Genomic DNA, 26,446 nt, shown 5'->3' with positions numbered 1-26,446 from the left:
ATATATATATATATATATATATGTGTATATATATTGTAAAATAATATATATATATACATATATATATAATTTATGACAGCTGAAAACACCTTTGTTTCTTGCTGACAATGAATTCATAAAAACGTACATTTGTGTATTTAATGCATAATAATAAAATATTATATTGTATCTTTCAAAAAAATATATTATTTTACACAAACATAGCATAGTAACTTATACCAAAAATTAATAGAAAGGTTCTTATAGGAATTGTTGCATATTTTTTTAATAATAAAGCGAGGTTATGTAAAAGTACAATATTATCATCAGGTCAAGTATTAACATTCTCGTTAACTTTACCTTAAATCATATAAGGAAAGAATTTTTAACTTATTTTCAAAAAAACATGTTACATACCTTTTCCAGTAGGTTTGCAATTTGATAAGAAACACTAGCCATGATTGAAAACTTTTTTACAGCCGGTTACAGTTGTCGTTCCAATATTCTACGTTATAATGAAACGAAAAGAAAAAAAAATTACGAAGTTTCGTTGGAGCAGACGACACTGAATTCGATTCTGTTTATTCGTTAAAAAATCGCGTTAGAAACTGTATTTTAATGAAATTTCACTGTCGGCAGCATTTCAATACTGCGAATCTTTACCGCAACTTGGACTGCCAAAATTTGGATAGTAATTGCGTTCCAAAACCCAGCGGAACAATAACCGCCTAAAAGAAACATCGGAATACAGCTTCACGATTGGTCGATTTCTTCCTAGTGAGTTGAATTTTACGTAAAGTAAATAGTATTTTTGATACGGTAATATTTTAAATAAAATTCAAATAATAATTTTTTTTCAATTTAGGAAACGTATAGTTGTTTGATACAAAAGATTATATTTGGTCAACTTTTATAATTAATTCAAAGAAAAAAGATTAATTTCATTGAAGAATAAAATAAATGTTTATTTTCTTCACTTCTTATTTTATTAAAACATGTTACAACATTGTCGTTTCAAACTTCGTAATTATACTTACAATATTAATCACATTTTAGATGTTCATATTGTATACTTAAATTAATTTTATAATTTAAATATTTACTGCTTTTTCTTATCTTTTACTTGTCTTAACTTAGTTAAAATTAAAAGGTCTTTGTTATTTAAAGACAAAACATAAAATAGTTATATCTACATTGCTTTAAAAAAAAATAAATAATTTTTTGTACTGACAAATAACAATGAGATAATGCTGTAATAATTTAACAACATTGTCGTTGCACATTTTTAATTCGACTCATGTTCTCCTTCTTTGCTAGGACCTTCACCACTATTTTCCTATTATATCAGTAATGTATTATTTAATATTTTGTTATGTAAATAAATCCATTAATAATACTTTTATTATTTACCTGAATTTCTGAAATATCAGAAGATTCATTCAAAGAATTTTGATTAAGAAAACATGTGATAGGCTTTTGCCACTCTGGAGTTTGTCTTGGATGATATGGATTACCACCTGAATAACTCTTTCCTGAAATCGTATTTTTATTTAATTACTTCCTGATTCAATCATTTTATTAATATTAATATTCTTAATTTATTAAAATTAAGAAATGTACCTTTAGTTTTACTTGTTTCCTTAACAGGTGTGTTTTTTACAGATTTATGTGGTGCTTTGCTACCAACAGCTATAAATAATAATTGTTAATGAAATTTTATTAAAAATGACAATTTTTCGATAAACCAATTAAAAGATAGAAGATAATTTGAGTAAAAGTAAAATATTTATAAAATATAATAGTAAAAAATTAAATCCAGGATTAAGTGTAACTGAAAGTGAAGAAAACAAAGGAACAATAGAAGTTTTTGGAAGAACTTAACGAATGAATTGAATTTTTGCAAATTTTTCTTACCTTTTGTAGGAACACGATCAGCTTTTGTTCTCACCATTTTTTAAGTATTAATAATTTATATTTAAAACTTCAAGAGGTAAAAGATCAAATAACATTAAGAGACTTCGTTACACTATACGGTATTCAAAAAATAAGGTATGAATTCTTATTGCCAATCACACTACTTGCGTGACATCAAGCAGGAAAGCCAACTTAAAAAGAATGTAAATTACAAACAATAGATAATTTAAAACATAGAAATCTTAATTATTTTAAACGCGTTAGATTTTATAAATTATAATTATTTCAATGTATGAAATTATATATTTTTGTAATACTTTAATATAAAATATATTACAAACATTGCATCGTCTATTTTTAAATATTTCAAATTAAATTTATAAATAAATGAAAAGTCATTGTAACAATAGTATATTTTTATTTAAAAAGAGTATTATTGCCACTCGTAACAATTTCACTTAAGTAAAGATATTTTCAAATAATTTTGCATTTGGAGGAATATTTAAAATTTTATTTTAAATATTTTTATGTTGTATTTAAAGTAGCATTACATTTACTGATTGATAAGTTTCTTTATACAAATTACTTTCAAGAAATTAAATTATACTATGAATTTTTGACGATATTTCGTCATTATGACATCACGTTGTAATACTGATGCTTTATAATCTCATTATTTCGTAATAGTACTATATTTCAAGGAATAAAGCATTGTGAAACTTACTTTTAATTAATTAACAAAATAAAAACAAATTAAAATTACGTAAAATAATTTATATATGTATACATATAACTACATATATCTATATTACATTAAACAGGCCCTTTTCTTTTTTTATGTGAGATATAGTAATTATATCTCGCGTAATATCTCAATTATAACAATTTTTTTTGTGGATGGTTATACAAAATGTTTCGTTTTTGGACAATAATCGTGTACTTTGTTAGTACATTTATAAACTTTAAAAGAACGTAAAATACACTTTCGTGCAAAAAATATGGCTATGTCGTAAGTGTACATTATGTAACTTAATTTTAATACTGAATCACAGAAACCCGTTAATTGGGTAAGCAATAAATTACATTCTTAAAGAAGTCTGTGTCCTTCTTGGGAACGAATTTGTGCTTGCATTGAAAAGGAAGTGATATTAATTTTGAATAGATTGTCTAGTACTGTTTGCAACATTTAAAATATATAAAATCGTGATGAAACATGTGTTCATATTTTTTCTCATTTTAGGGAGAAAATATAAATGTTAAAAATATCAAGCAAAACAAAATTTCAATGAACTTTCTTTCCATTCCACTTATAATATAAATATAAGAATTATTCAAATGTTACTCTAAAGACAGCACAGAAATGACATTCGAAATTATTAATCTAGTTATTACTTTCAAATGTTGATCCAAACGTTTAGCAATGTGAATATATCCTGATAATTCTTTTGATAATATGCAAATTGCAATTTACACTAAACTTATGAAATTGAAGGTATTTCGAAATTAACGCTAAGATTTTCAGATTGTGCTAATTTAACAATCGTTGATAATTTAACCGCAACTCGGGCAGCTTCATCAAGATCATCAATTGGTACAATTTTTAATCCTGCATTTGCGATAAGAGCCTTTGCTTCGTCTACATTTGTACCCTGAAATAATAATAAAATTAAATAAAATTAAATTTGTACCTCAACTGTTAGTTTCAATAAAATGTTTATATGCATTTAAAATTATATATACTTGTAATCGCACAACAACAGGAATCTTTAAACTAAGTTCTTTAGTTGCAGCAATGATTCCTTCTGCAATAACATCACATCTCATAATTCCACCAAATATATTAACTAAGAGAGCGTGAACCTATATTGAGATAGATGAGAAATATTTATTAATTTTAATAATATTAAACTGAACAGTTTTTTCTTATAGATTAAATATAAAAATTTATATTTACTCGAGGATCAGATGTAATTATTTTAAATGCTTCTTTCACGGCAGACGTGGATGCACCACCACCTACATCCAAGAAATTAGCTGGTTCTCCTCCATGTAATTTTATAATGTCCATAGTAGCCATAGCTAAACCAGCTCCATTTACCATACAGCCAATGTTGCCATCAAGTGCAATATAATTTAAGTCATATTTAGCAGCTTCAACTTCTTTAGTATCTTCTTGAGTCCAATCTCTCAAAGAAAATAATTCCTTTTGTCTAAATTCAGCATTATCATCAAATCTGCACTTGCAGTCCAAAGCAAAATCTATATATTAAAAAATAAAGTTTTTGATATAAATGTTACTTTTTATAATGTACAGTAAGTTACACTTTTTTTCTTTAATTGAACTTACATTGTCCATTAACATCTTCTGCTAAAGGATTTACTTCTAATAAAAGAGCATCTTTTTTAAGAAACATTTTATACAAATTCATAATGATATCAGAAATATAATCTTTAACATTTTGAAGTCCAAGTTTAACAGCAATACGTTCTGCTTGATCTTTTGTAATACCCTTGTAAATATCAATAGGTTCATACATGATAGCACTAGGATTTGTTGCAGCAACTTCCTCAATATTTACACCACCTTGACTTGAAGCTATTATAACTGGACCCTCAAATAAAAAATGTTTTAATTAGATGTACTGTTACTTTATTAACTGAAATTATATTCATTCAAAAACTTACACCAAAGGCTCTTTCCATCATGACAGCAAGGTAGTATTCTTTACGAGGAAACATTCGCTGTGTTACCATTACTGCATTGCATATTCTCCCTGCTTCACCTGTTTGTTTAGTAATTAACAATTTCCCTAACATTTGACTTGCTAATTTTTTTGCTTCTTCTGGTCTATAAAGAAATAAATATAGTGTATAGGACATATATTTGTTATTATATATATACATATATATAATAACTTACGTTTCACACATCTTTACACCACTGATATTAGTCCCTTTAAAATGTCCTTTTCCTCTACCACCAGCTAAAACTTGGGCTTTTAAAACTATATCTTTGGTCTTCAAGTCAGCAGCAAGTTTTGCAGCTTCATCTGGAGTTTTAGCAACACCAAATTTAGGAGTTGGAACTCCAGCTTCATTTAATAAACTATAACTGATGTGTTCATGAACATTTAAGTTCCTGACTGGTTGCTTTACTAAGTTGGTTTTGCATCCCAGTATCTATATGAATGAAAGAACAGGAATAACAGCAAATAATAGCAAATAAAGCTTATATAACATATATCTATTGATAATGTATATGATAATAATAGTTAAATATAGTGTAGTATTAAATAATTAGTTATATTTAGTATAATAAATATAATTATCTTCTAATATAAAGTTATATTATAAAATCTTAAAAGTAAAAAAGTAAATTTGAAAACATTATAGAAAACAAAACTATCTATAGTTCTTGAACTTTAAATAAGATTTAAACCTTCAGACTTAAAAATATTCTAAACTCAAAGATCAATCAGTGGTAATGACCCAAATACTTGTAATCACATCCTTGGCACTTGTATTCTATTTTGTTTTAGATAAATAAACATCTTAATTGACTAAAACAAAAGTAAATAATAAATAAAAAATAATTAAGATGGAACAATGTAGAGATACAAAAAAATGACAAACAATTAAAAAAAAAAAAAGACAAAATCGATACAGTTAGTATTCGATTATTTAAATTTCAAATTTTCGAGAAATATGATAAGTCTTCGTGGTTTGACGAGTATTATTCATTTTCGCATAATTTAATAACTATTAATTAAATACGAATAAACGAATTAGAATCAATGACTAACGAATCAAAGGTTAATTATGGAGATGTCCACACTTATATTACACAACTGTCATACTCGTATTTCGTAAAAAAATTAGGTTTAGTGCAAGGCCACAATCTTTGGCTTCGAATAGTCTGACCCTGGCGCCCAATTTAGCAGACTACAGACATCTAATATGGTGATTATTCCATTTATGAATCATTGGCGTAAATATTGATGGTTTTAAAGAAATGGAATTAAAGGATATACGTTAATATGAATTTCCATAAATAAATAAAATAGTATGACAATAAGAATGAAGCAGCTAACATACCTTCGACCCATTGAATCGGGTAATATTTTCAACGAGTGAGATAGCCCGAGACAACATGGTAGCCATCTTACTAAAGCAGTGGCAGTGGACTGCGAAGTGTAAGCTATGCCTTCATGTCCCCACCTTTCTTGACGTTTCCTATAAAAACATGACGCAAACTCCACGAGCGGAACCCACGATGGCAGCACTATTTTATATTACGCAAATTTCGCTAGAAAATTTTCATCTTCATTTAACATCGAGGATATGAATACAATATATTTTATATTTTATTCATTTATTAAGTTTTCATATAATTTTATTTTTATGAATTAAAATCTCAAAAATATATTAATATCAATAAGTATTAAAGGAAATACTAAAATCTTGAAACATTTTATAATTATAAATTAAAAATGGACGAAATTTAAAAATTTTAAGAATAAATTATTACATCATAAATTCGAAAAAAGAATTTATTTTTTATAAATATAAGTCTTTACATCTTCACAAATTTGTATAACATAAAAAGAATAAAGGTAATAAGTGTTCATAGCTTTTGTACATTTTACAACGTTACAAGTTTTGTTTGATTTTAAAATGATTAATATACATATAAACGAATAAAAAAAGTTACATATATTTCAAAATTATTACATGATATCTTTTAGATTATATTTATAAAAATGTAGAATTTTATTTTATTCCGACGTACCGCGTGTTTTTTGTAGGTGTTTCTTTAGATGTAAAAGAAATGTCTAAATTCATGGAATTTGCAGCTTGTACCACTAAAGCCAATTTTACAGCTGCTTCCGCAGCTTTAGCAAAATCGTCTACGGAAATAACTTTTAATCGTGCTTCGTGTATCAATTTTTTTGCTTCTTCTACATTAGTTCCCTATGTGATGAGCATATCAATAAAATCTCTAACAGCATACAATATTTCTCTATGAATATTCAACTAATTACCTGCAGTCTCACAACTATTGGAACTTTCAAACTTAACTCTTTCGATGCAGTGGTAATACCTTGCGCGATAATATCACATCTCATAATACCACCAAATATATTTACGAAAATTGCTTCTACCTGAAAATATGTAGAAATTGTATGAAATATTACATGTAATTTTAAAAAGTTTTTTAGCAAAAGATTTAATATGAAAATGTCATGATTTTATTTAAAAAAAAATGTAAGTACCTTTGGATCAGAGATTATTATTTTAAAAGCTTCCTTTACTGTTTCTGCAGTAGCAGTACCGCCCACGTCTAAAAAATTAGCCGGCATTCCGCTGTTCAATTTTATAAGATCCATAGTAGCCATTGCCAATCCAGCTCCATTTACCATACATCCTATATTTCCATCTAAAGCTATATAACTTAAATTAAATTTAGATGCTTGAACTTCATTAGGATTTAGTTGTGAAAAATCCTGTAGCGAAAACAATTCTTTTTGTCTAAATTCGGAACTTTCGTCAAAAGAACATTTACAGTCTAAAGCAAAATCTAAAAATGTGTAATACTTATGTTATTGACAATGGCTTTTAATTTAAAAAATTCAGTAAATTTTTTCTTATGACATACATTCTCCACAAATGTCTAATGCAAATGGATTAATTTCAAGCAATAAAGCTTCTTTTTCAATAAACAATTCGTAAAGATTGCAAATAATTATTGAGGTAATTTTTTTGCCTTCTCCTTCTATACCTAATTTATCCACAATTTGATTTACTTCTTCAGGTGTTAAACCTTTCATAATGTTTACTGGTGTATATGATATAGCTTCCGGATTCGCAGCGGCAATATCTTCGATATTTACACCACCTTGTTTAGATACAATTACAACAGGACCCTATAAATTACATTTCATTTTTATTTTCAATACAAAAATTCAACGAATAGATTAATAAAATATCGAAAATTACATCAAAAGAAGTTTCCAACATTACTGCTATGTAATATTCTTTTCGTGGAAACATACGTGTGGTCACCATTACTGAATTGCAAATTTTTCCAGCCGCTCCAGTTTGTTTAGTTATTAATAATTTGCCTATCATATTGCTGGCCAGAGTTTTGGCTTGTTGGGGTCTAAAAATTAAGTTAAATATAATATAAAATAAATGTAATAATACAATTAATTTAACTGGTTAAACTTACGTTTCACACATAACAACACCGCTGACATTGGTATCTTTAAAATGTCCCACTCCACGTCCTCCTGCGAGAACTTGAGCCTTTAAAACAATATCCTTTGTCTTGAGATCTGCTGCTATCTTTTCAGCTTCGTCTGGAGTTTTAGCTACTCCAAAAGGTGGAGTTGGAATTTCAGCATCTTTCAATAAAGTATACGCAACATATTCGTGAACTTGAAGATGTCGAATTTGTTGAACAGCAACAGAAATACGATTTAAAAACTGAAAATATTTTTTTTAATGATTGATATTTTATAACTACTTATAATATACACTATTTACCTGTTTTCCTACTATTCGAGCGTAAATTGACGTAAGTGACGAGAATCCGATGGACATGTTGGCAACAATTAATTTTAAACAATTTTATTGCTATAAAAAAGAAGTTTGTTTAACACAAAAAATTATTTAGCTTTTATCCAAGTATATAAAGAAATGCTTCTTCATATGCAAAAGATTGAAAGAACTGCTTATAAAAGCAATCTATATTGAAATTGTAATTATGAATAAAACTTATGTTATAAAGTTTGCAAAGTCAAGTAGGCGATGAATACAAAATTTCATAACACCGTATTTGTAATTATAATGCTAGATTGTACAATGATGTTTACATTTGAAAAATATTTCAATAATAAATTCACGATAGGATGTTTCATAAAAATTATTACATTCGTATATCGAACCATGTCGCGCAATATAGAAAACTTGTAAATCGCAGTACATTCGGTGGGATGATAAATTTTAGTAAACTATAAAATTATTCGTTTGATTAAACGAAATTTTTATATTGTAATGAATATTGAATTTTTTTACTTTTTGTATGTGTGTATATGTACATACATGTATTAAATTATGTTAATAAAGTGAAATATAAAAGCTCAATTTACAACATACTTCTATGCATACACTATGTGTACTTTAATTACGATTTTCTTACAAGCACTTATAGTTATTAAATACATATAACAAAAAGAAGTACACACTACATTATAACTATATACGTCGTTCATATATCGTGGTATTCGATATATTCTAAATGTGAATAAACCTTGTATCTATACCATAAATTTATTCCTCAACTCAGACTTATTTTAGGAACTACGTCCTTAACAAAATTTCTAAAATTCTTGTAGTTCGAATTTAATAATAGTATTCAATTTTTCTGTTACTAGTATTATTTGTTCCTAGATGTAGAAATTAAACTTGTATTATTAAGGCTATATTTTTCTTCTGTAAAATATATTAAGTGCAACAAAAAAAGTTTTTATATCCAAATGATCGCAATTTCGAAATATATAAGTTTAAAATAAAAATATTATTAAATTATTAAAGAATTAAATTTTATTAGCTTAACAAAAACTAAGATTTATTTTTTATGTTTAAAAGGATTACTTGTTAATACAAAAATTTACTGTGAATTTTCATCTTTACATATATAACAAAAATCTCTTAAGGAGAAAATGCAAGCCAACTTATTATATTATCATATGTAATTTTTATACTAAAATATTAGAAGGTAATGTCAAACATACAAGATAATGTAAATATTGAATTTATTATAAATTCTATGCACCTAATACTTTGAAATATAAATGTTCTATACTTTAGAACTTAAAAATAATTTGCATGCTATTTGAAATAGAAACAAGAAAAATTGGGAACATTTGAGTTAGATGAATAGCTTTTCACATGATGCAATTTTAATATTAATGCAATCAATAAGACAGAATTACGATATCCTGTATCTATGTTTCAAGCATAAAATTTCTGGCCTCAACAGTCTTATATTCTAAATACAAAACAAATTTTTTTTTTTTTCAATTTAAAAACTAAATCTATCATTAAGCGTTCTTCCCGTAACACCGAGATTTCCAGACAAGCTATACATGACTTCGCTGAAAGTGCGATCATCGACATTCGCTCCTGTGTCTGATGATGGAGTGTTACGTGTGCGAGAACGGGAACGTGACCTTGACCTTGAACGCTGTTGGCTAAACATAGGTGATCGACCAACCTAAAATCCATACATTTCCTCCTTACAGTAAATTGTAAAAATTATGTACAAGTCCCTTTTTTTTTTTTTTTTTTTTTTTTTTTAACCATAACTACCCATAATATTTTTATTATCGATTTTTATGTATCATACCATATTCAAACTTTGTACGCTTTGTCTAAATGGGGATCGTCCTCTTGGCAATGGGCGCAAACTGTTCACAGCACTTCCGTTTCGGCTTGGTGTAAGAGTAAGAGGGCGTTGATGCGTATTTGGACTGTATTCATTTCCCAATGTACACATGAAGTTTACATTTGAGTTTGTACTTAATTGTGAAGAACTAGAACATTGTATTCATTCAATAAATTCAGTACAAAGTAAAATTAAAAATTAAAGATACAGAAGAATTTAAATATAATTGTCCTGCTAATATGTATTTATATTTATATGAATTTTTTGTAAGCTACTCAGGATGATAAATTATAAAATGTTTAAGCATACTTCATTCTCATTAATTTTTGTTCATATTGCGCACGTCTTTGTGCACGAGCAATCTGATCTGATCGCAATCCACCAGTGGTAAAGCGACGCTGAGATGTTAAAATTTGTTGTCTTCTATCCGTGGATCTCTGTTGAAGTGATATCAATGATTTTCCAGCCTGTGGAACCTATAAAAAAAAACAATCAATTCAATTCCATATTAATTATATTTACAATTCACGATATATAGAATATCAACTTACTCTGAATTGATTTTGTAAAGATAATCTCTGATTTTGTCGCTGCAGTAATAATTGTTTTGCTCTTTTAACACGATTTCGATAAGCAATCTGAGCAGGGCTCTGATATCCCAAACGATTATGAACTGATGTTGGATCACGTAAATTTGGTAGACTGTTTGTTCTTTTTAATGGAGTCTTATTATTAGTGAAAAAGCCTCCTTGTTTAAAAGTCAAATTTGTGCGACTTCTACTGCGAGTCAAACCAAATCTGTTGCCGCGACCACGGCGAACATTAAAAGCTCCTCGTGTATTAGGTTTCTGATTTATTGTTAAATTACTTCGTGATCTAGTGAGACCACTATTTTTCTTGTAACGTTTTCTTACAAATCCACCACGCACATTATTGTTGTTATTATTATTATTGTTATTTTGCCCAGTTTGCCATGTTTGCTCTTTTTTTGCAGTTCCAACATTACGCTTTACTCTAGCACCTCTACCCCTGATTCCACTTCGCCCTCGCGCACTTCCTCTAGTGCGTTTAGCACCAGCTTTTCCATTGGCAGTCCCAGCCTTTTTCTTTTTCTCCTTTTTCTCCATCTTTATGATTTCATCTTAAAAGGAAGAAAAGTCACAAAGTTTAGTGAGCATAGTCCTACCAGTGCATGAAGTTAATTTGTGTTAAGCTTTAATCTGGAATATGTGAAAAATTTCCTCTTGTATGGATGATGTTGAAGGACAACTCAATATGGCTAATTCAGTTTCTATTTAATTCCTTTAAGTATATCGATCTTTTCTGTATTTATTTTTGTTAATTTTCCCTGATTTTCTTCCAATTTGTATATGTACTTTCAAAATAATCCCATTGGATATGATCTAGGTATTCATATGTGTGTATATATATATATATATCTATCTATCTATCTAACTATCTATCTATCTATCTATCTATCTATCTATCTATCTATCTATCTATCTATCTATATATCAACATGTTTGAATTAAATACAATAAAACAGTAACTTGGGACTCATGTATTTATCAATTACTCTTTAAGTTTAAAACATGCTACTAATTTATTAATCATAACATCAAACAAAAAATAACAATAAAGACCACTATACTAAATTAAAATGTACAAAAATACTAAGGTATTATAATTCGGCAGATGATAAAGTTTAACACTTTAAAATACTACTATTTTGTATAAAATAAATTTATATATATATATATATATATGTGTATGTATAGATATAAATTTAATTAAATATCTTTTATACAGTTTTTCATAAAGTATTACTTTAAAATTATAATTGTAATCAAAAATTTTATTCTATAGAGCAAGAATTATTTGCTTATATAAAAAGCATTATTTGCTAGTTTAATTAGTAATAACAAATCTCCATATGTATTATACTCTATATCCTCTTTTCTTCAATATATTATTAATTAGTAATATATCTTTGTATATATTAAATCCTTTATTTTATTTTGTACAAATTTCTGTACTTTATGTTTCCACTTTCTTTGTGCAATTTTCATTTTAATCTTCTAATGATATTCCAACTATTTATTTATTAATATATAGATTTTATGTGTATTTCCTTGCATACTGAGAGTTCTTCATATTTTTACAACTCTTCATACAAGAGTTCTTCACAACTTTTATATTTGTATGTACAACATATTTCTATTCATATGTCTATCCTTTGATTCAATGTATATCTTCAAAATATAATTTCTTACATCAATTATACTATGTGGTCAGTTTCGCTTTGTCCTTTCACTTCCATTCCAAATAAAGAACATAATCACTATTCAGTGATTAAAGAAATGAACTATCTATATTGTTTTTTGTATAATATTAGTATGTAATGTCAATTATACTTAACAAAATTATAATTGGATAAATATTTTGTGATGCAATAGCATATCACGATTTCTGATAGATATTGATTTTCTTCAAAAGTAAGGTTTTTTAAAGGTTGTCTTCTTTTGTCTAATATAAACTCTTCATTTGTAAGCATCATAAACCAATAATTTTTCTCATTCCTTTTTTGCTTCTAGATAAAAGTTTGTAGTTTATGTAAAATTGCTCTCATTCGTTGAAATAGATGACATCAAAATTTAGATCCAAATGAAGGAAAACCAGTTATTTTATTTAATAACTGATTCAGTTAAAATATTTAATAATGGATGAGTCTTCTTGTAGTTTTATATACCTTTATTGTTTAAACAACCACTTTCAGTTGGGCCTTTAACTTTTGATAATTTGTTTAATAAAAAATGCTTCTGCTGATTCTAAATAATAGTTTTATATATCATGGAGTATTCATTTATGTATAATACATACTTTTAAGTGACAAATAGAACATATTTAATTGTAAAGATATTATTCTGGATTACACATTTGTCAATATAAATATCATTTTCTTTCATAATTTAATTAAATTTTCGAATTCAATGGCGACTATTATTTGTCACAAATATTTCGTACATTTTCACGTCATAGAACGCATGATACGTTGAAAATAAAATAGATTTGAAAATTTCAGCGTGCTTTTATCTCACGTATGGTATAGCTTTTCAAGTCCTTCACATGAACAAAGAGAAACTCGAGGAACATGATAGCAGAGATAAAAATACGACTAAAGTTACGCAAACGTATATCCCACGTAACGAGAAAGTTGACTTCTTTTCGTGAAGCATGAATCACAACTTCGTTTGCGTTATTGTCCAAAAATGTCCCGTTCATGTTCGTCAATTTTCCATGCAATAAACTGTCGTGTTATTGTCAAAAGAAATCCCTCTCCACCAATCCTACGTAACTTATAGTACTTTCCCAGACTGTATAATCTTTCATGGCGGCTATACTTTTCTTCTTTGTTACTATCTTTCATTAGTAGAAACCTGTATCTATTTCATTCCTATTGCGTGCATACGGTCGGAACTGAATGGTTTTTTTTGAAAATCCGGAATGAATACACATCACCATATAGGTTACTCGACCATTATAAATGGCGAAGATATTTTCTTCCAGGGATCAAAAGACAGCACACGTACTCCCATAAGTAAACATCAATTAAAATGTGTCTTTTTGCTTAAGAATTAATTAGGGAGACAAAATGATCCTGTATCAAAAGTTGGCTTATTGGTTGACACCGACTCTTTTTTTGAGATCTATTACCATTGGGTATTAAACGAACGAAAATAAATGTGGATATCTACGTTGTATAATTTCATCGCCATTTTGAATTCGTGCAAAAGAAGAAACAGTAGCCATACGCTCACCCAGGATTATTAGCAAAACTGCTAAATTTTCGAGACTTTGGCCACTTACCAAGCGACATGTTCACTTTCGCGTCAATCTCAGACATTATGTTCGTTCTGTTTCTGTCTCTTTTTTTAACGCGAAATACACGAGGACTGCAAATAAATCACTCAAATTATTTCTATAACGTCACCACAGATCATACGCAACAATACCACACGACGCACCGATCGCGAGTGAACGTAAATGGCCAGCTGCAGGAAGCATCGTCATATCATACCGGAAATTGTCACTTCTTCCATACCGCGAAAAGTTTGAACTGGTATAAACTCTAGTTTTTGTAATTAATTTAAATACAATTTTTTTATTTTTAATATTGAATTTAGGTATCCTAAAGTATCTAATTAATATATTTTTTATCAAATGATGTATATTACTTTTGTAATCCTCTTTTTTGTATTATTTAGATATAAATAAAACACTGTACTATAAGCAAATTTTATAAACGTATGTAACCTTATATAATCTATAAAAATTAAATGTATATATTATGAGTAAATATAATTCTTAAATTATATTTTTTGAATGGAATGAATAATAATTATTACAAATCAGATTTTGCAATTGTTCAATAGATTTCTCGCGTTTTTTAAACGTGTAAAATTATGCATTTTACACATTCATAGATGTTATTACTTTATAAATGAAACTATTTTGATAATGATTACAAATTTTATAATATATTATAGTTTTTTTAATGTTATTACCTTTAATAGCCCTAGGTTTATTCATTTGTTAAAAAACAATAGATTGCATAATGGTTTGATTAAAATAAGTTAATGCAAAAATAAATAATTAATATTTCATATGGAATAATGGATAATAAAAAAGTAAAATTATAATTCAGCTTAGATACTTAGAAGAATAAAACTAATATTATTCATATAAAAATTAATTTCTATAATTTTAATTGCAGTCTTCTTATTTATTTTCTTCTTCTGAATCATTACTTGCCCAAAATGCAATTGGCAGAATTTTTATTCCAGAAGTACCTTTACAAAAAGATGATGTAATTATTGAAGAAGATGACTCAGATTTGCTGTCACATAGTGATATGAGTTGGGGATCTATGGAAGATAGATATGTATCATATGAAATTGTATCTGAAGAGTCAATGTCAACTACATCAGATTCTTCTTCTAGCGTAACATTTATTCAACATAAATTTTATTTCATTTTGTAATATAATTAAAATAATTACAATTTACTTATTTTTACAGACCAATCTGTCATTTTCATTACTTGATCAAATATCACTTTCAATAGATCAAAAGATGATAGAATGTGCAACTGAAAGTAATTGGGGTAGTTATGCTTTAGATGTTAATTTATGGAATGATGATAAAGCACCTATTGTGAAATTAAGAAATCTTAAAGATATATTATTTGATGATCTAGAATTCTGTGGTTTTTTATCTGACAGATTAATAGCAATAGGAAAATCATTTTTAACTAAGTCTCCTGAAAATGGTCTTTACATATTAAGTAAATGTATCATGAGAAATATGGTATACTATTTAATATTATAAAAGTTATTTATTTTATTAAACAAATATCATAAAAAAAATTCTTTTACAGTCACTTACAAATATTACAATGTTAAATTATCATCGTTATTTGCAATATATTGATCTTGCATATAATTATATTTCAAATTTATCACCTCTGCAAGGAGTTCCTTATTTAATGTATCTAAATGTAGCACATAATAGAATGAATACTATCCTAAATTTTTCACCACCTTGGTACTTAACATTTGTAAATTTATCATATAATTACATATCAAAAATGTGTGACATTAGTGACTTCTGGAGTATTGTTCACTTGGATTTATCACATAATGCAATTGAAACTATTTATGGTTTGCAAAATTTGAAGTTAGTATATTTTGTCATATAGTTAAGTACAAAATGACTTCATTTATACATTATGCATATTTTATTCTTAGATATTTGAAGTATTTAAATTTATCATATAATTTAATCGAATATATTGAAAATTTGGATAGACTAAATATTCAAGAATTAAATTTAGAAGGTAATTGTATACTTTCATTCAAATCCACTATACCTGGTTATGGTATAAATACTTTATCCCATTTGCGAAAATTATATTTAGGATATAACAAATTATCTACTTTAGAATTTTTTAAGGTAATAATTTTTATATAATCGTAAATAACATGAAATTGTTAATCAAATGTATAAAATGTCAAAGAATTTCTCTAAAATTTTAGGATGCATATAGCTTACGTGTGATAGATTTAAAGTTCAATAGAATCAATGATTTGTTAGAATTATTAATTTTTAAAGGGTTAATACAAGAGATAGATTTCAGAGGTAATGGCTGCACAAAATGGCCTAATTATAAAGCTGTACTTTTATTTTCCATTCCAAGTATACAAATTATCGATGGTACTGATGTATCTACTTCAGAAAAAGTATGCAATAAAATACAAAAAATTATTAACTGAAGGTATCATAGAAATTATTTAAACAGATTGCTGCTGTAACTTTATTTGCATCACCAGTAAATTTAACAGCTGCTCGTACTATCACAAAATTAACTTTGTTAGAACAATTAAACACTCCTAAAATTGACTTACATGTAACACCATATGATGAAGTGAGTCCACCTTTGATAATACTTACTGGTCCAAGTGCAGTAAGAAAATTGTCTTTAGCTCTTCATTCTGCTCAAACATTATCAAAAAAGGTAATATCCTAATTAGTTTTTAATACATCAAACTAAGGTAGCACTTTATTATAGGTAAAATATTGTCGATGGTATACAACAAAGAAGTCAGAGGACCATGAAACTGAAAATCAATCTTATATTTTTGTAAACAGAGAAGAATTCAATGACATGTCTCGTCGTGGAGAGTTTTTAGCAATTCAAGAAAATTTAGGAAATAGCTATGGTTTTCGTTAGTTAGATACATTAAATTTTCTATTACAATATTTGTTAATATATTATTAATTAATAACAACATATTAATTTATATTTATGTAGACCGCAATCAAATTATTTCCTTAAAATTAGAGAACAAGATTGGTATCACGCAAATGGATTTACATGCAACTATTCAAATGAATAAACGATACTCTAACATTAAAGTAGCTCTTGTATTTACAAAAAATGAAGAAATCCATCGTGAATGGATACAAGAAAAATTTTATGTTTATACATGTTCTAAAGACAATCAAGAAGATTTATTATGTGAAGGAAGTCCACCAATGACTACAGAAAGCGAGTTAAATTTTATTCAAGAAATTTTAAATAATGTATGAATAATTTTGTATTTTTATTATAGTACTTAAAATTATGACACTATAATTATTATTGTAAACTTGTTTATAGATTATAAAAGATCTTAAATTATCTTCTAAAATATATCTCACAAAACGAAATGATGCAACATTTGATATTGCATTAGAAAATGAAACATTAAATGATATCAAAGAAGAAGAAAGTATAACAGAAATGGAAGAAAGAGCATCACATCATATTAAATTTCAGGAAGAAATTGATTCAGAAATAAAAAGTTATGATGCTCTATATCATGAACACAAAGGACTACGAGTATTGAATTTACATCACAAAGTATCAGTGCATCACGATAATTAAATTTGTTTGTAGGTAATTTTAGATGAACATGCAAATGTCATAGTGGAAGATGAACGATTAAAACGTAAAAGACATCAAGCAAAATTACTACATCGTCGTGATACACTGATACGAGGATCAGAGTATTTGTCTACAGCAGAACTCAGTGAATCAATTTCTAGTGAAGAAGTATTAACAAAGAGAGTTCGTATTAAGAAATTTACTTTTTCTTTCTTTTGACATTAATATTGCATTCAATTAATAAATAAATTCAATTATAAATAAAATAATACAAATTTATGATTTATTTTAAGTTGCCAGAAACAGAAAAACCAGAACATATGAAAGATTTTTATACTAAATTAATACTGAAATCAAGAAAAATATACTTAGACCAACATGTGAATAAACCTGGATTTTTTTCTTTAGTGGTAACATTTTTAATAAAAGCAAATGAAATTCGTAATTTATTATAGAAGATACTTTTCCAGCTACTAACAGATGATTATGTTAAAGCATTTAATAGATTGATTAATTTTATTTATGAAATATATACAAATTATTTATTTGAAAAACCTAAATTTTTATCTGAGCTGAATCATTTTTCAAAAATTGCAATTCCAGCAATGATTAATCCTATCATTGATGAAATGAAACAGTAAGTTTCAATTTTTTTCATATTACTTATTACATGTAATACTTTTTTGATATATATAAATTTATAGATCTTTATCAACTTCTACATTACAAAGAAGAACCTTATTAAGAATGTATGGTGTTTCTTCGTGGAAAGATTTAATGCCTAGTCAAATGACAGAAAATTCAACTAATATTACTCATTAGGTATAAGGTAAATATTCAAACATAAAGTTGTATAATCATATTTTATTAATCGCTTTTTAGTTTTAATTTTATATATGTTTATTTTGTATAAATTTTATTAATAACAGTCCATTGGTAAATAATAATTAATTCTACATAAAATGAACACATTTTGTTAGAAATACTTTTATACAAGGAACTCTCAATTGATACAAGATATATATATTTATTATCTCTGTACTTATTTGTGTAGAGTTGCTTCACATAATGTTCTATTAAGTTTAAAAAATATAATAATAACTATGTGTACATTTTAAAAAATAATATGGTTTGTTTAAAATATTTTTTAAAACGTGCTAAAATATGAATTATTCTTAAAAATCTAAGGTTTATGTTCCAATGTAGTCACATGTGCATTTTGTCAATAGGAGGAAGATTATTGCTTAAATGTGTTGTATTTGATGGTTCTATGATTACTTGTAAATTTGTATTATAGTTTGTACTTCCCAAGGATACCTTTTGGTCACTAAATGTAACTGCAAAAGAATTTTCATCAATTTGAGGTAAAGGATTTTGTAAAAGTACAAATCTCGCTTGATTATCAATAATATCTAGTTTAGAACGATTCATTTGAATCCATGTTTCTTGTAGTACACTATGTTCAGAATCTATATTCTTTGATACTTCATGAACTTCTGGTTCTACTTGAAGAACTGTACACTGTGATCGTTTAAGATCAAATTCATTTATATCAGAATGATATTTCATATGATCATTTAAACTTTGTTTCTGTTCAAATATCAAATTACAATAATTACATCTACAAATAAAATAATTAGAATAAATGGATACCACATAGAAATTAAAAGTTTTTAAGTGTACTTACTGATGCTGTGTTTCTTTAATCTGTTTTGTTTTATTTTCAAATGGATCATGAATTTTTTGATGAGCAAGCAAATTATATCGTTCTGCAAAACGTTTTCCACATGTTGTACAACTATATGGTTTTTCACCTGTATGAACTCGCATGTGCCTTTTCAAATGAGATGTTGAAAACAAAGATAAATCACACATCTAAAACATAGAGTTTCTTAGATATACATTATATGTATAAAAGTATATGTATTAATTATTACATACTTGACATTTATAAGATTTCTTTCCACTGTGTGATAATCTGTGCATATTGTATGATGTATGATGTATGAACCTTTTACCACACAATTCACATTGGTAAGGCATTTCACCAGTGTGTATTGGTAAATGTCTCATAAGTGCACCTTTTTGTGTAAAACACTTATTACAAAAATTACACTGAAATGGATTTATCCCATTATGCATTCCAACATGTATTTCTAATGCATGTTTATGTTTATATGCTTGACCACACTTTTCACACATGTATGGTTTTAACGTTGAATGTGTTTTTATATGTGTTTTTAATTCAGCTGATGTTTTCCATCTTTTATCACAAGTAGGGCAAGAATATTTTAATACTTTTAAATCATATTTTGATAATTCTCCTGATTTTATAGGTATTTTTATTTGATCAATTGTTGTCGCTATATACATATATAAGGAATTAAAGGAATTAAAAAATATAATTAATGACTGAATAAATGATTAAAATTAAATTTATGGATAATGAAAGGAATCACCTGTTATATGGTCAGCATTTTCCTTTATTTCTTTAATATTTTCTTCTATCTCTTTCCACTTAAAATTAATATTTTGTACTTGTAATTTACTGTCACAAAATATTGAATCTGTTCTGAGAGGGTTTTTGGATTCACTCTTTTCAGAATTTACTAGAGAAATCACATTTTTTTCTCCAACATGTAGTTTTAATGCATGCACACTTGCTAAACAAATGTAAACAAATATTTCTGTATATTTTTAATACTAATTTTAAATTTATGTGTTTTAAAGGAACAAATGTTACATTCATTTATAGATTTAAATAATTCTATTTTACCTTGTGAAGTAATACTACATACATTATCATCATTAGTTAACACTATTGAATTATGAATCATATCATTTTTTAAAATTTCATCTTTTTTTATATCATGATAAGTATTATCATAATTAAATGATTTTATATTCTCTGCTTTGTTATAATCAATTATTTTCTTTTTTAAATGTTTCTTTGAGTCTGCAACAATTTTTGTATTCATGACACTGTCTGTATTTGAATTACTTATATCTTGACTAACTATATTATCTTGAACACATTGTTGTTGTACTATTTCATCAATTTGAGTACTTTGTAAACTTGATATCCGTTTCAGGGTTTCATCACTATTATTCAACTTTTTTTCTTCCAATGCCATATTTGTACTCATGTTCAATTTTGTATCACTATTTATTGATTGTTTAATATTTTTTCTTCTTTCAGTAGTACGGTAAATTTTCAAAATTTCACAACGTATGTTTAAAACAGTTTTCTGAGCTTGTTCTAACATTTGAAATAAGTTATAACATTGTGAACAAATATAGGGATCTTGTAATTCAGAAGTAGTTACACGAAGTACCCGTGATACAAAATTTACTAATAATTCTCCGTGACGAGGAAAGGATGTAGAAAATATATTTACAGAAGATGAAATATCAACATTTATATTGCATATTAAGCAAAATATATTAGACATTGGCATCATTTTGTTTTGTCATTAAAAGTTTATACAAATTTCAAACCGATTACTTAACTTTCTTTTAATAATATATGTTGTTACTTTATAATAAATAACAAACATAAATGTGACCATTTTGTACGACGATTGTAAATTACTCTTTGATAGTGCATTTCAAATATAACCTCTATTATATTTTGTAATATAACATATCGATAATATTCTTATATACGGGATAATTTAAAAACCACACTTTGTATTATGAAAACAATAAAAAAATGATAAAATATATTTAATATTTGTTTGTTTAAATATAAATCATAAATTATTAAATGTGATCCTGCACATAATACAATACATGTGATGTATGATACATCTATAAAACTACTGTATTTCTATACAATTTTATTGGACTTTCTTTACAGTATTTTAATATTTTATAAAATATTGATTTATAATAAATAATTTATTGAATAAATAAAGATGTTTTCTATATTGTAAAGTTATAAAAATAACATGTTTATAGTTACATATAACACAGTTAATACGTCTATAAATGTGTGTACATGCTGCATATAGCGCACGCGCATATGTATAGTTCATTCGTAAATAGTATATGTGTATTATGAAAATAAATGATTAAAAAGAAACATAATTTGATATATATATATATGGTTTATTATGTATGATTTTACAAAGAAATTTTTTAGCATAAAAAATATTTTTATTTTTATTCGTTTTATAAATAAAAATTATGTATAATACATAAAAAATCAATTGTATTATATGATAACTTTCTTTGGTTTATTAGACTAGATTATGATAATAAACAAAAAAATTATTGTATGCATTACAGTATACCATTTTTCACAGAAAACTTTTTACCTTCAAAATATTTTTTTCATTAAAAAGTGGACATACTTGTAAATTTGTATAACTTGTCTAGATTAAAATTACAGTATCACATATAGTTGCATGAATTTTAATCTTGAGTTAATTTAATTTTAAGATTTTATCTATATCAGAATCTAAGTCTGACATTTCTGATATAGATTCTGTATGTAAAATTTCAGACATTTTATTTGTTAAATTACGCGGCGCTGGTTGCGGTAAAAAATCGCTTGTTTTTTTAGAATTTGATATAGACGCTTGAAATGGACTTACTAAAAGAGGGCCTATACTAGTGGAATTGATTTGTTCATTATTGTTATTTTGATTTTCATTATTTTGCATGTACTTTGAAGAAAATATTGTTTCAACTGATCCTACAGGCTTTTGTCTTACCATATTTAGCTGAAATAAAATACTTATATGTAGATGTCATTAAGCATTAAATAATATAATATTCTATAATATTTTACCTGTGCTTCAAGTTTCTTTGATATTTCTGCTATTTTATCACTTTGTGCAGTTTTAAGTATGATATTATTTGAACTTCTATAACCTTCTGATTGAGACAAATGCTTTTTCTCATTGAAAATACTAAATAAAATATAGTTATAGTAAATACAAAATTAAATATAGTTTCAAATAAAAATTTATTTAGAAAGACAACATCACTATTTATTTCCTATATGAAACATGAATGAATAACTCACCTTGAAGTATTCCAATTATTTTCATTTAATTCTTTATTTTCTACTCCTGTTTTATCATCATCAGAATATGATTCTCTACTCTCTTTATTTGTTAAATCAAAAATAACTTTTTTCTTTGTTAAGCTACTTGTTGAACCAATTGTAGATTTTAAAACACTTTTATTATGTTTTGGAGATATGAAAATATTCTGTAATTCCTGTTGTACATTTGAATTATCTATACTATTATTCTCAACAGATTTATTACTTAATACAACTTTATCTTTTGATAGCATTGTAAGTGTTTCCAAGCCATGTAAAGGTTTCATTTTATCCAAAGAATCTCTTCCTATTTGAGGCTCTTGTGTCTTTTTTGTATGTTGTATAGTTTCTGAAGATTTTATTACACTGGGAGACATTTGTACCAATTTTTCTATAGTTTCAAAATTTGAAGTTTTTGTAACTTTCGTAGGTATTGATTCATTTTCAATTATATCTTTAATCAAATCTTTTACTTTTGGTGTAGAATGAAATTTATTTGATGTCATTTCTTGTAATGTAGAAATATGATAATCTAAAAAAAAAATGATTAAATTCATTTTTTTTAAAGAAATTACATCTATATATGAAACATAAAAATTACCAGGATCCTGTTCATTGCTAAGTTTTTTTGTCACCATCGATTTAACATTAGTTATTGGTTTATGTAAAGGTAATTTTTTTGGTTGTTTTATATTTTCTGTAATTTTTCCCTCCCTAGATATTTTATCAAGAATTTCTTCAATTATTTTTAGTTTAATTTGATGATATTTTAGTGTCTTCTGTAGATAATTAATTAAGTTTAATTATATACACAATATAAGTTTTAGTAATTAAAAAATAAATTTTAGGTAAGAAGATAATATTTTATATATGCTTTTCTTACTTTTGCTGTTAGTTTGTGATGGTGCTTTAAAATATCCATTTTTTGTTTGAATGTTGCTTTTGGTATTCCCTGCCATTCTGGATCTATTCCTAAATCTCGTAATTTCTGTTCAAAAGCATCCTTTATACTAGATTGTAGTTTTCTATGAAATGATCCATGTTCTGTTGTTCTTTTATACTTTGAAGAACGCGGTGAATGTGTTTTATTTTCATGTAATGGAGAATTGTGAATTGTAGTAACACTTTCTGTATTTGAATCAGAGATAAATGATCCCGAGTTTGTTTCAGAAGATAGATTGTCTTCTAAAGATTTTAATGTTTTGGTATTTTTGATATTAGATAAAAACTCATTGGACATACTGTTATTAAAAGTATTTTTCAGCTTACTTATACCAGATTCATTTAAATCACTTTTTGTAATTGAATAATTATATTTTGTATCTTCATAATTATCTCTTTTTTCAAATATTGAATCTGATGAACTTGAACTATCATATTCTAAATTTTTTTCGTCAATTTTTATATGATTACAGTCTGTGTTATTTGCACTTTTTGTATTCCTTTCTTTAATGCTCTTTTTATCATTACAAATAATAGATTTATTTTTAGGATTCAAGGTATATATATTTTTTAAAAATTGACTTTCTGTTGTTAATGGAAATATTTTACTTGATAAATTTGAACTTGTAGTATTGATTGTATCATTTCCAATTATATTAGATGAACTGTACTTCCTTGGTGAATTATTTTCAACATCTTCATTTTTTTCATTTAATTGTGAAACATTTATTTCGTGTGTTAGAGAATTTAATTGTTTACTCTGTTCAATTAAAATATTTGATTGATTTGCAGTTTGACGTTCTAAATCACTAACTTTTGTTTCATATTTGGTTTTCATATCATCAGCTCTATTCTGTGTTAATTTTAATTCTGTGGTAAGTTTCTCAACATCTTTATGATGTTGATTTTCTAATTTTTCTATTTTTGACTTCCAATAATTTTCTTGAGCATATAATTTTGCATGCATATTTTCTATATCTGGAGTAAGCTGTTAAAAAAAAAGTTATCATATTTGTTTTATAAAAAATTGTTCTACTTACTTTTTCAAAAAGTTGATTCTTTAACTTTTGAAATTCCTTTTCTTGCTGATTTATTAATGCTTGAACATTTGTTTCAGAAGTATATTCATACATGGTTTTTTCTCTTTGTTTTAAATTCTGTTCAATTTATTTATTTATTATTATTGTTATTATAATATAAATCATGCATAAAAAATTGTTTAAGTTTGTTTACTTTATACATACATGTATTTCATCAAAAAGCATAGTTTTTAAATTTTTTATTTCTTCCTGATATCCTTTATACTCTGAATATTCTTTAGATTTATTATTACTGTATTTAAGATTTTCAATTTCATTTTCAACTTGCCTTTTATCATATTCTAATATTTTTCTTTCAGGAATTTTTTCAGACTCATTTCTTATTACTCTTTCTGTTTCATTTAATCTTTCTTTCAAATTTTTTATTTCATTATGTAACTTTTCAGTTTCACTGCGATAATGTTCATGTATAGGAGAAGCAGTCATGTATAAATTTGATGCATAAGCATGACGACGTATAATATGGGCACTTACAAACATAGGGGATATAAAAGTTTTTGGACAATGTGGACACTGAAAAAATTGTAATAATTTATGCAAAAAATAAGGTATTAAAATAACACTTTTACATCATTATAATGAATATTTTTTTTGGAAAAAAATATACAAAATTTTATTTAAAATAAAGTAATAATTATAATTTTATTACTTTATGAACTTCCCCATTAATATCTCCAATTTTAGTTTCCATTAATTTACTCCTTTCTTTTGCTTTTTGTTTTATATGTTTTACTACTTCCTCCAAACTAGCTATTTCTTTTTTCAATTTTACATTTTCTTCAATTTTTAATCTTAATTCATCTTTTAATATCATTACACTATGATCTAAATATTGTTTACAATATAATAAATATTCAACTGCTAATTGTGCAAGGCAAAAAAGTTTTACGAAATTGGGGTCCAAGATTTTAACATCATATTCACTTTCTAAACAATAATCTATTACATTATTTATATTGTCATCAATGGAGTGAAAGTCTCTTTCTCTTATAATTCGATCTATATCTATATTACCTAGAATGAATATATTTTAGATATATTTATTAAAAATCATCATATATTTGTCATGGTACATACTTATACGATTCCAATCTACTCTTACTCTGGATCTATGCATATTGAAATAAAATCCAGATTCCTTTGCCAATTTCGGAAAATCATGACACCATTTCGTGCCAATACGAAATGAAAATGCCATTACTGTATTTATAAGTCGGCTTATACGTATTTATACATTATTTTTAGATATGATTTTACAACTATTAATTAATTAGTAATAAAAAATTATAAAATGCAGTAAATGCAAACTGTATTATTAGCGTCATCATTTTTGTATTTACAAATAAATAGTTCTACTATAAGAAGAAATAACAAATAAAATAACTGTTTATTGTTCTTACATATTTTAAAGGTTAGAAGGAAACGTAAACAAAGTTTAACAGGTGTAATGTGTATAAAAATCATGCTTTACAATTATGTGTATATTTTATATTCTCAATTATAATTGGAAACTTTAGAAATAGG

At 26.0% G+C, this 26,446-nt stretch overlaps 7 protein-coding genes across 8 annotated transcripts in view; all 7 read right to left on the bottom strand.

Annotated features, from left to right (window-relative positions):
* Nucleotides 1-677, bottom strand: part of Cand1 (Cullin-associated and neddylation-dissociated 1) — a 6,230-nt gene extending 5,553 nt beyond the window's left edge. The window contains exon 1 of one of the 2 annotated variants that reach the window (XM_017898271.1): nucleotides 397-677. In XM_017898271.1, the coding sequence (XP_017753760.1) occupies nucleotides 397-438 (42 nt within the window). In that variant the 5' untranslated portion in view covers nucleotides 439-677. The remainder of the gene's footprint in view (nucleotides 1-396) is intronic. The other variant, XM_017898270.1, reaches the window with a different exon arrangement.
* A 556-nt stretch (nucleotides 678-1,233) lies between these two features.
* LOC108546340 (PCNA-associated factor) lies at nucleotides 1,234-1,930 on the bottom strand. Its single transcript, XM_017898359.1, has 4 exons — nucleotides 1,894-1,930; nucleotides 1,600-1,668; nucleotides 1,390-1,511; nucleotides 1,234-1,315 (listed from the first exon to the last, which is right to left on the bottom strand). The coding sequence occupies exons 1-4, from the start codon at nucleotides 1,928-1,930 to the stop codon at nucleotides 1,265-1,267; spliced, it is 279 nt and encodes a 92-aa protein (XP_017753848.1). The 3' UTR covers nucleotides 1,234-1,264.
* Nucleotides 1,931-2,718: 788 nt separating this feature from the next.
* Nucleotides 2,719-6,069, bottom strand: LOC108546272 (succinyl-CoA ligase [ADP-forming] subunit beta, mitochondrial). Its single transcript, XM_017898261.1, has 7 exons — nucleotides 5,989-6,069; nucleotides 4,814-5,073; nucleotides 4,579-4,741; nucleotides 4,241-4,505; nucleotides 3,848-4,152; nucleotides 3,634-3,753; nucleotides 2,719-3,542 (listed from the first exon to the last, which is right to left on the bottom strand). Exons 1-7 carry the CDS (start codon nucleotides 6,052-6,054, stop codon nucleotides 3,372-3,374), a joined length of 1,350 nt encoding a protein of 449 aa, XP_017753750.1. The 5' UTR covers nucleotides 6,055-6,069; the 3' UTR covers nucleotides 2,719-3,371.
* A 594-nt stretch (nucleotides 6,070-6,663) lies between these two features.
* LOC108546260 (succinyl-CoA ligase [ADP-forming] subunit beta, mitochondrial) lies at nucleotides 6,664-8,388 on the bottom strand (the record flags this gene model as incomplete). Its single annotated transcript, XM_017898248.1, has 6 exons — nucleotides 6,664-6,864; nucleotides 6,936-7,055; nucleotides 7,167-7,471; nucleotides 7,550-7,817; nucleotides 7,891-8,053; nucleotides 8,123-8,388. Coding segments are annotated over 6 exons (1,323 nt in total), but the record flags the coding sequence as incomplete, so codon positions are not given.
* Nucleotides 8,389-9,853: 1,465 nt separating this feature from the next.
* LOC108546295 (uncharacterized protein DDB_G0287625) lies at nucleotides 9,854-14,364 on the bottom strand. Its single transcript, XM_017898305.1, has 5 exons — nucleotides 14,210-14,364; nucleotides 10,894-11,483; nucleotides 10,652-10,818; nucleotides 10,304-10,490; nucleotides 9,854-10,171 (listed from the first exon to the last, which is right to left on the bottom strand). Exons 1-5 carry the CDS (start codon nucleotides 14,244-14,246, stop codon nucleotides 9,980-9,982), a joined length of 1,173 nt encoding a protein of 390 aa, XP_017753794.1. The 5' UTR covers nucleotides 14,247-14,364; the 3' UTR covers nucleotides 9,854-9,979.
* A 4,669-nt stretch (nucleotides 14,365-19,033) lies between these two features.
* On the bottom strand, nucleotides 19,034-21,288 carry LOC108546333 (Zinc-finger protein interacting with CP190). The gene is made up of 5 exons (XM_017898352.1): nucleotides 20,604-21,288; nucleotides 20,287-20,490; nucleotides 19,769-20,190; nucleotides 19,515-19,702; nucleotides 19,034-19,448 (listed from the first exon to the last, which is right to left on the bottom strand). The coding sequence occupies exons 1-5, from the start codon at nucleotides 21,286-21,288 to the stop codon at nucleotides 19,034-19,036; spliced, it is 1,914 nt and encodes a 637-aa protein (XP_017753841.1).
* Nucleotides 21,289-22,254: 966 nt separating this feature from the next.
* Nucleotides 22,255-26,120, bottom strand: DZIP1 (DAZ interacting zinc finger protein 1). The gene is made up of 9 exons (XM_017898247.1): nucleotides 26,000-26,120; nucleotides 25,572-25,936; nucleotides 25,067-25,435; nucleotides 24,863-24,979; nucleotides 23,764-24,810; nucleotides 23,479-23,659; nucleotides 22,860-23,391; nucleotides 22,623-22,743; nucleotides 22,255-22,554 (listed from the first exon to the last, which is right to left on the bottom strand). Exons 1-9 carry the CDS (start codon nucleotides 26,118-26,120, stop codon nucleotides 22,255-22,257), a joined length of 3,153 nt encoding a protein of 1,050 aa, XP_017753736.1.
* Nucleotides 26,121-26,446: the final 326 nt, after the last annotated feature.

Source organism: Eufriesea mexicana, unplaced genomic scaffold (genome assembly GCF_001483705.2).
Source record: "Eufriesea mexicana isolate 0111107269 unplaced genomic scaffold, ASM148370v2 scaffold657, whole genome shotgun sequence".
NCBI classification, from domain to species: domain Eukaryota; kingdom Metazoa; phylum Arthropoda; class Insecta; order Hymenoptera; family Apidae; genus Eufriesea; species Eufriesea mexicana.
Note: the sequence above shows the minus strand (reverse complement) of the source record. Positions and strands in the feature narration are given on the sequence as shown.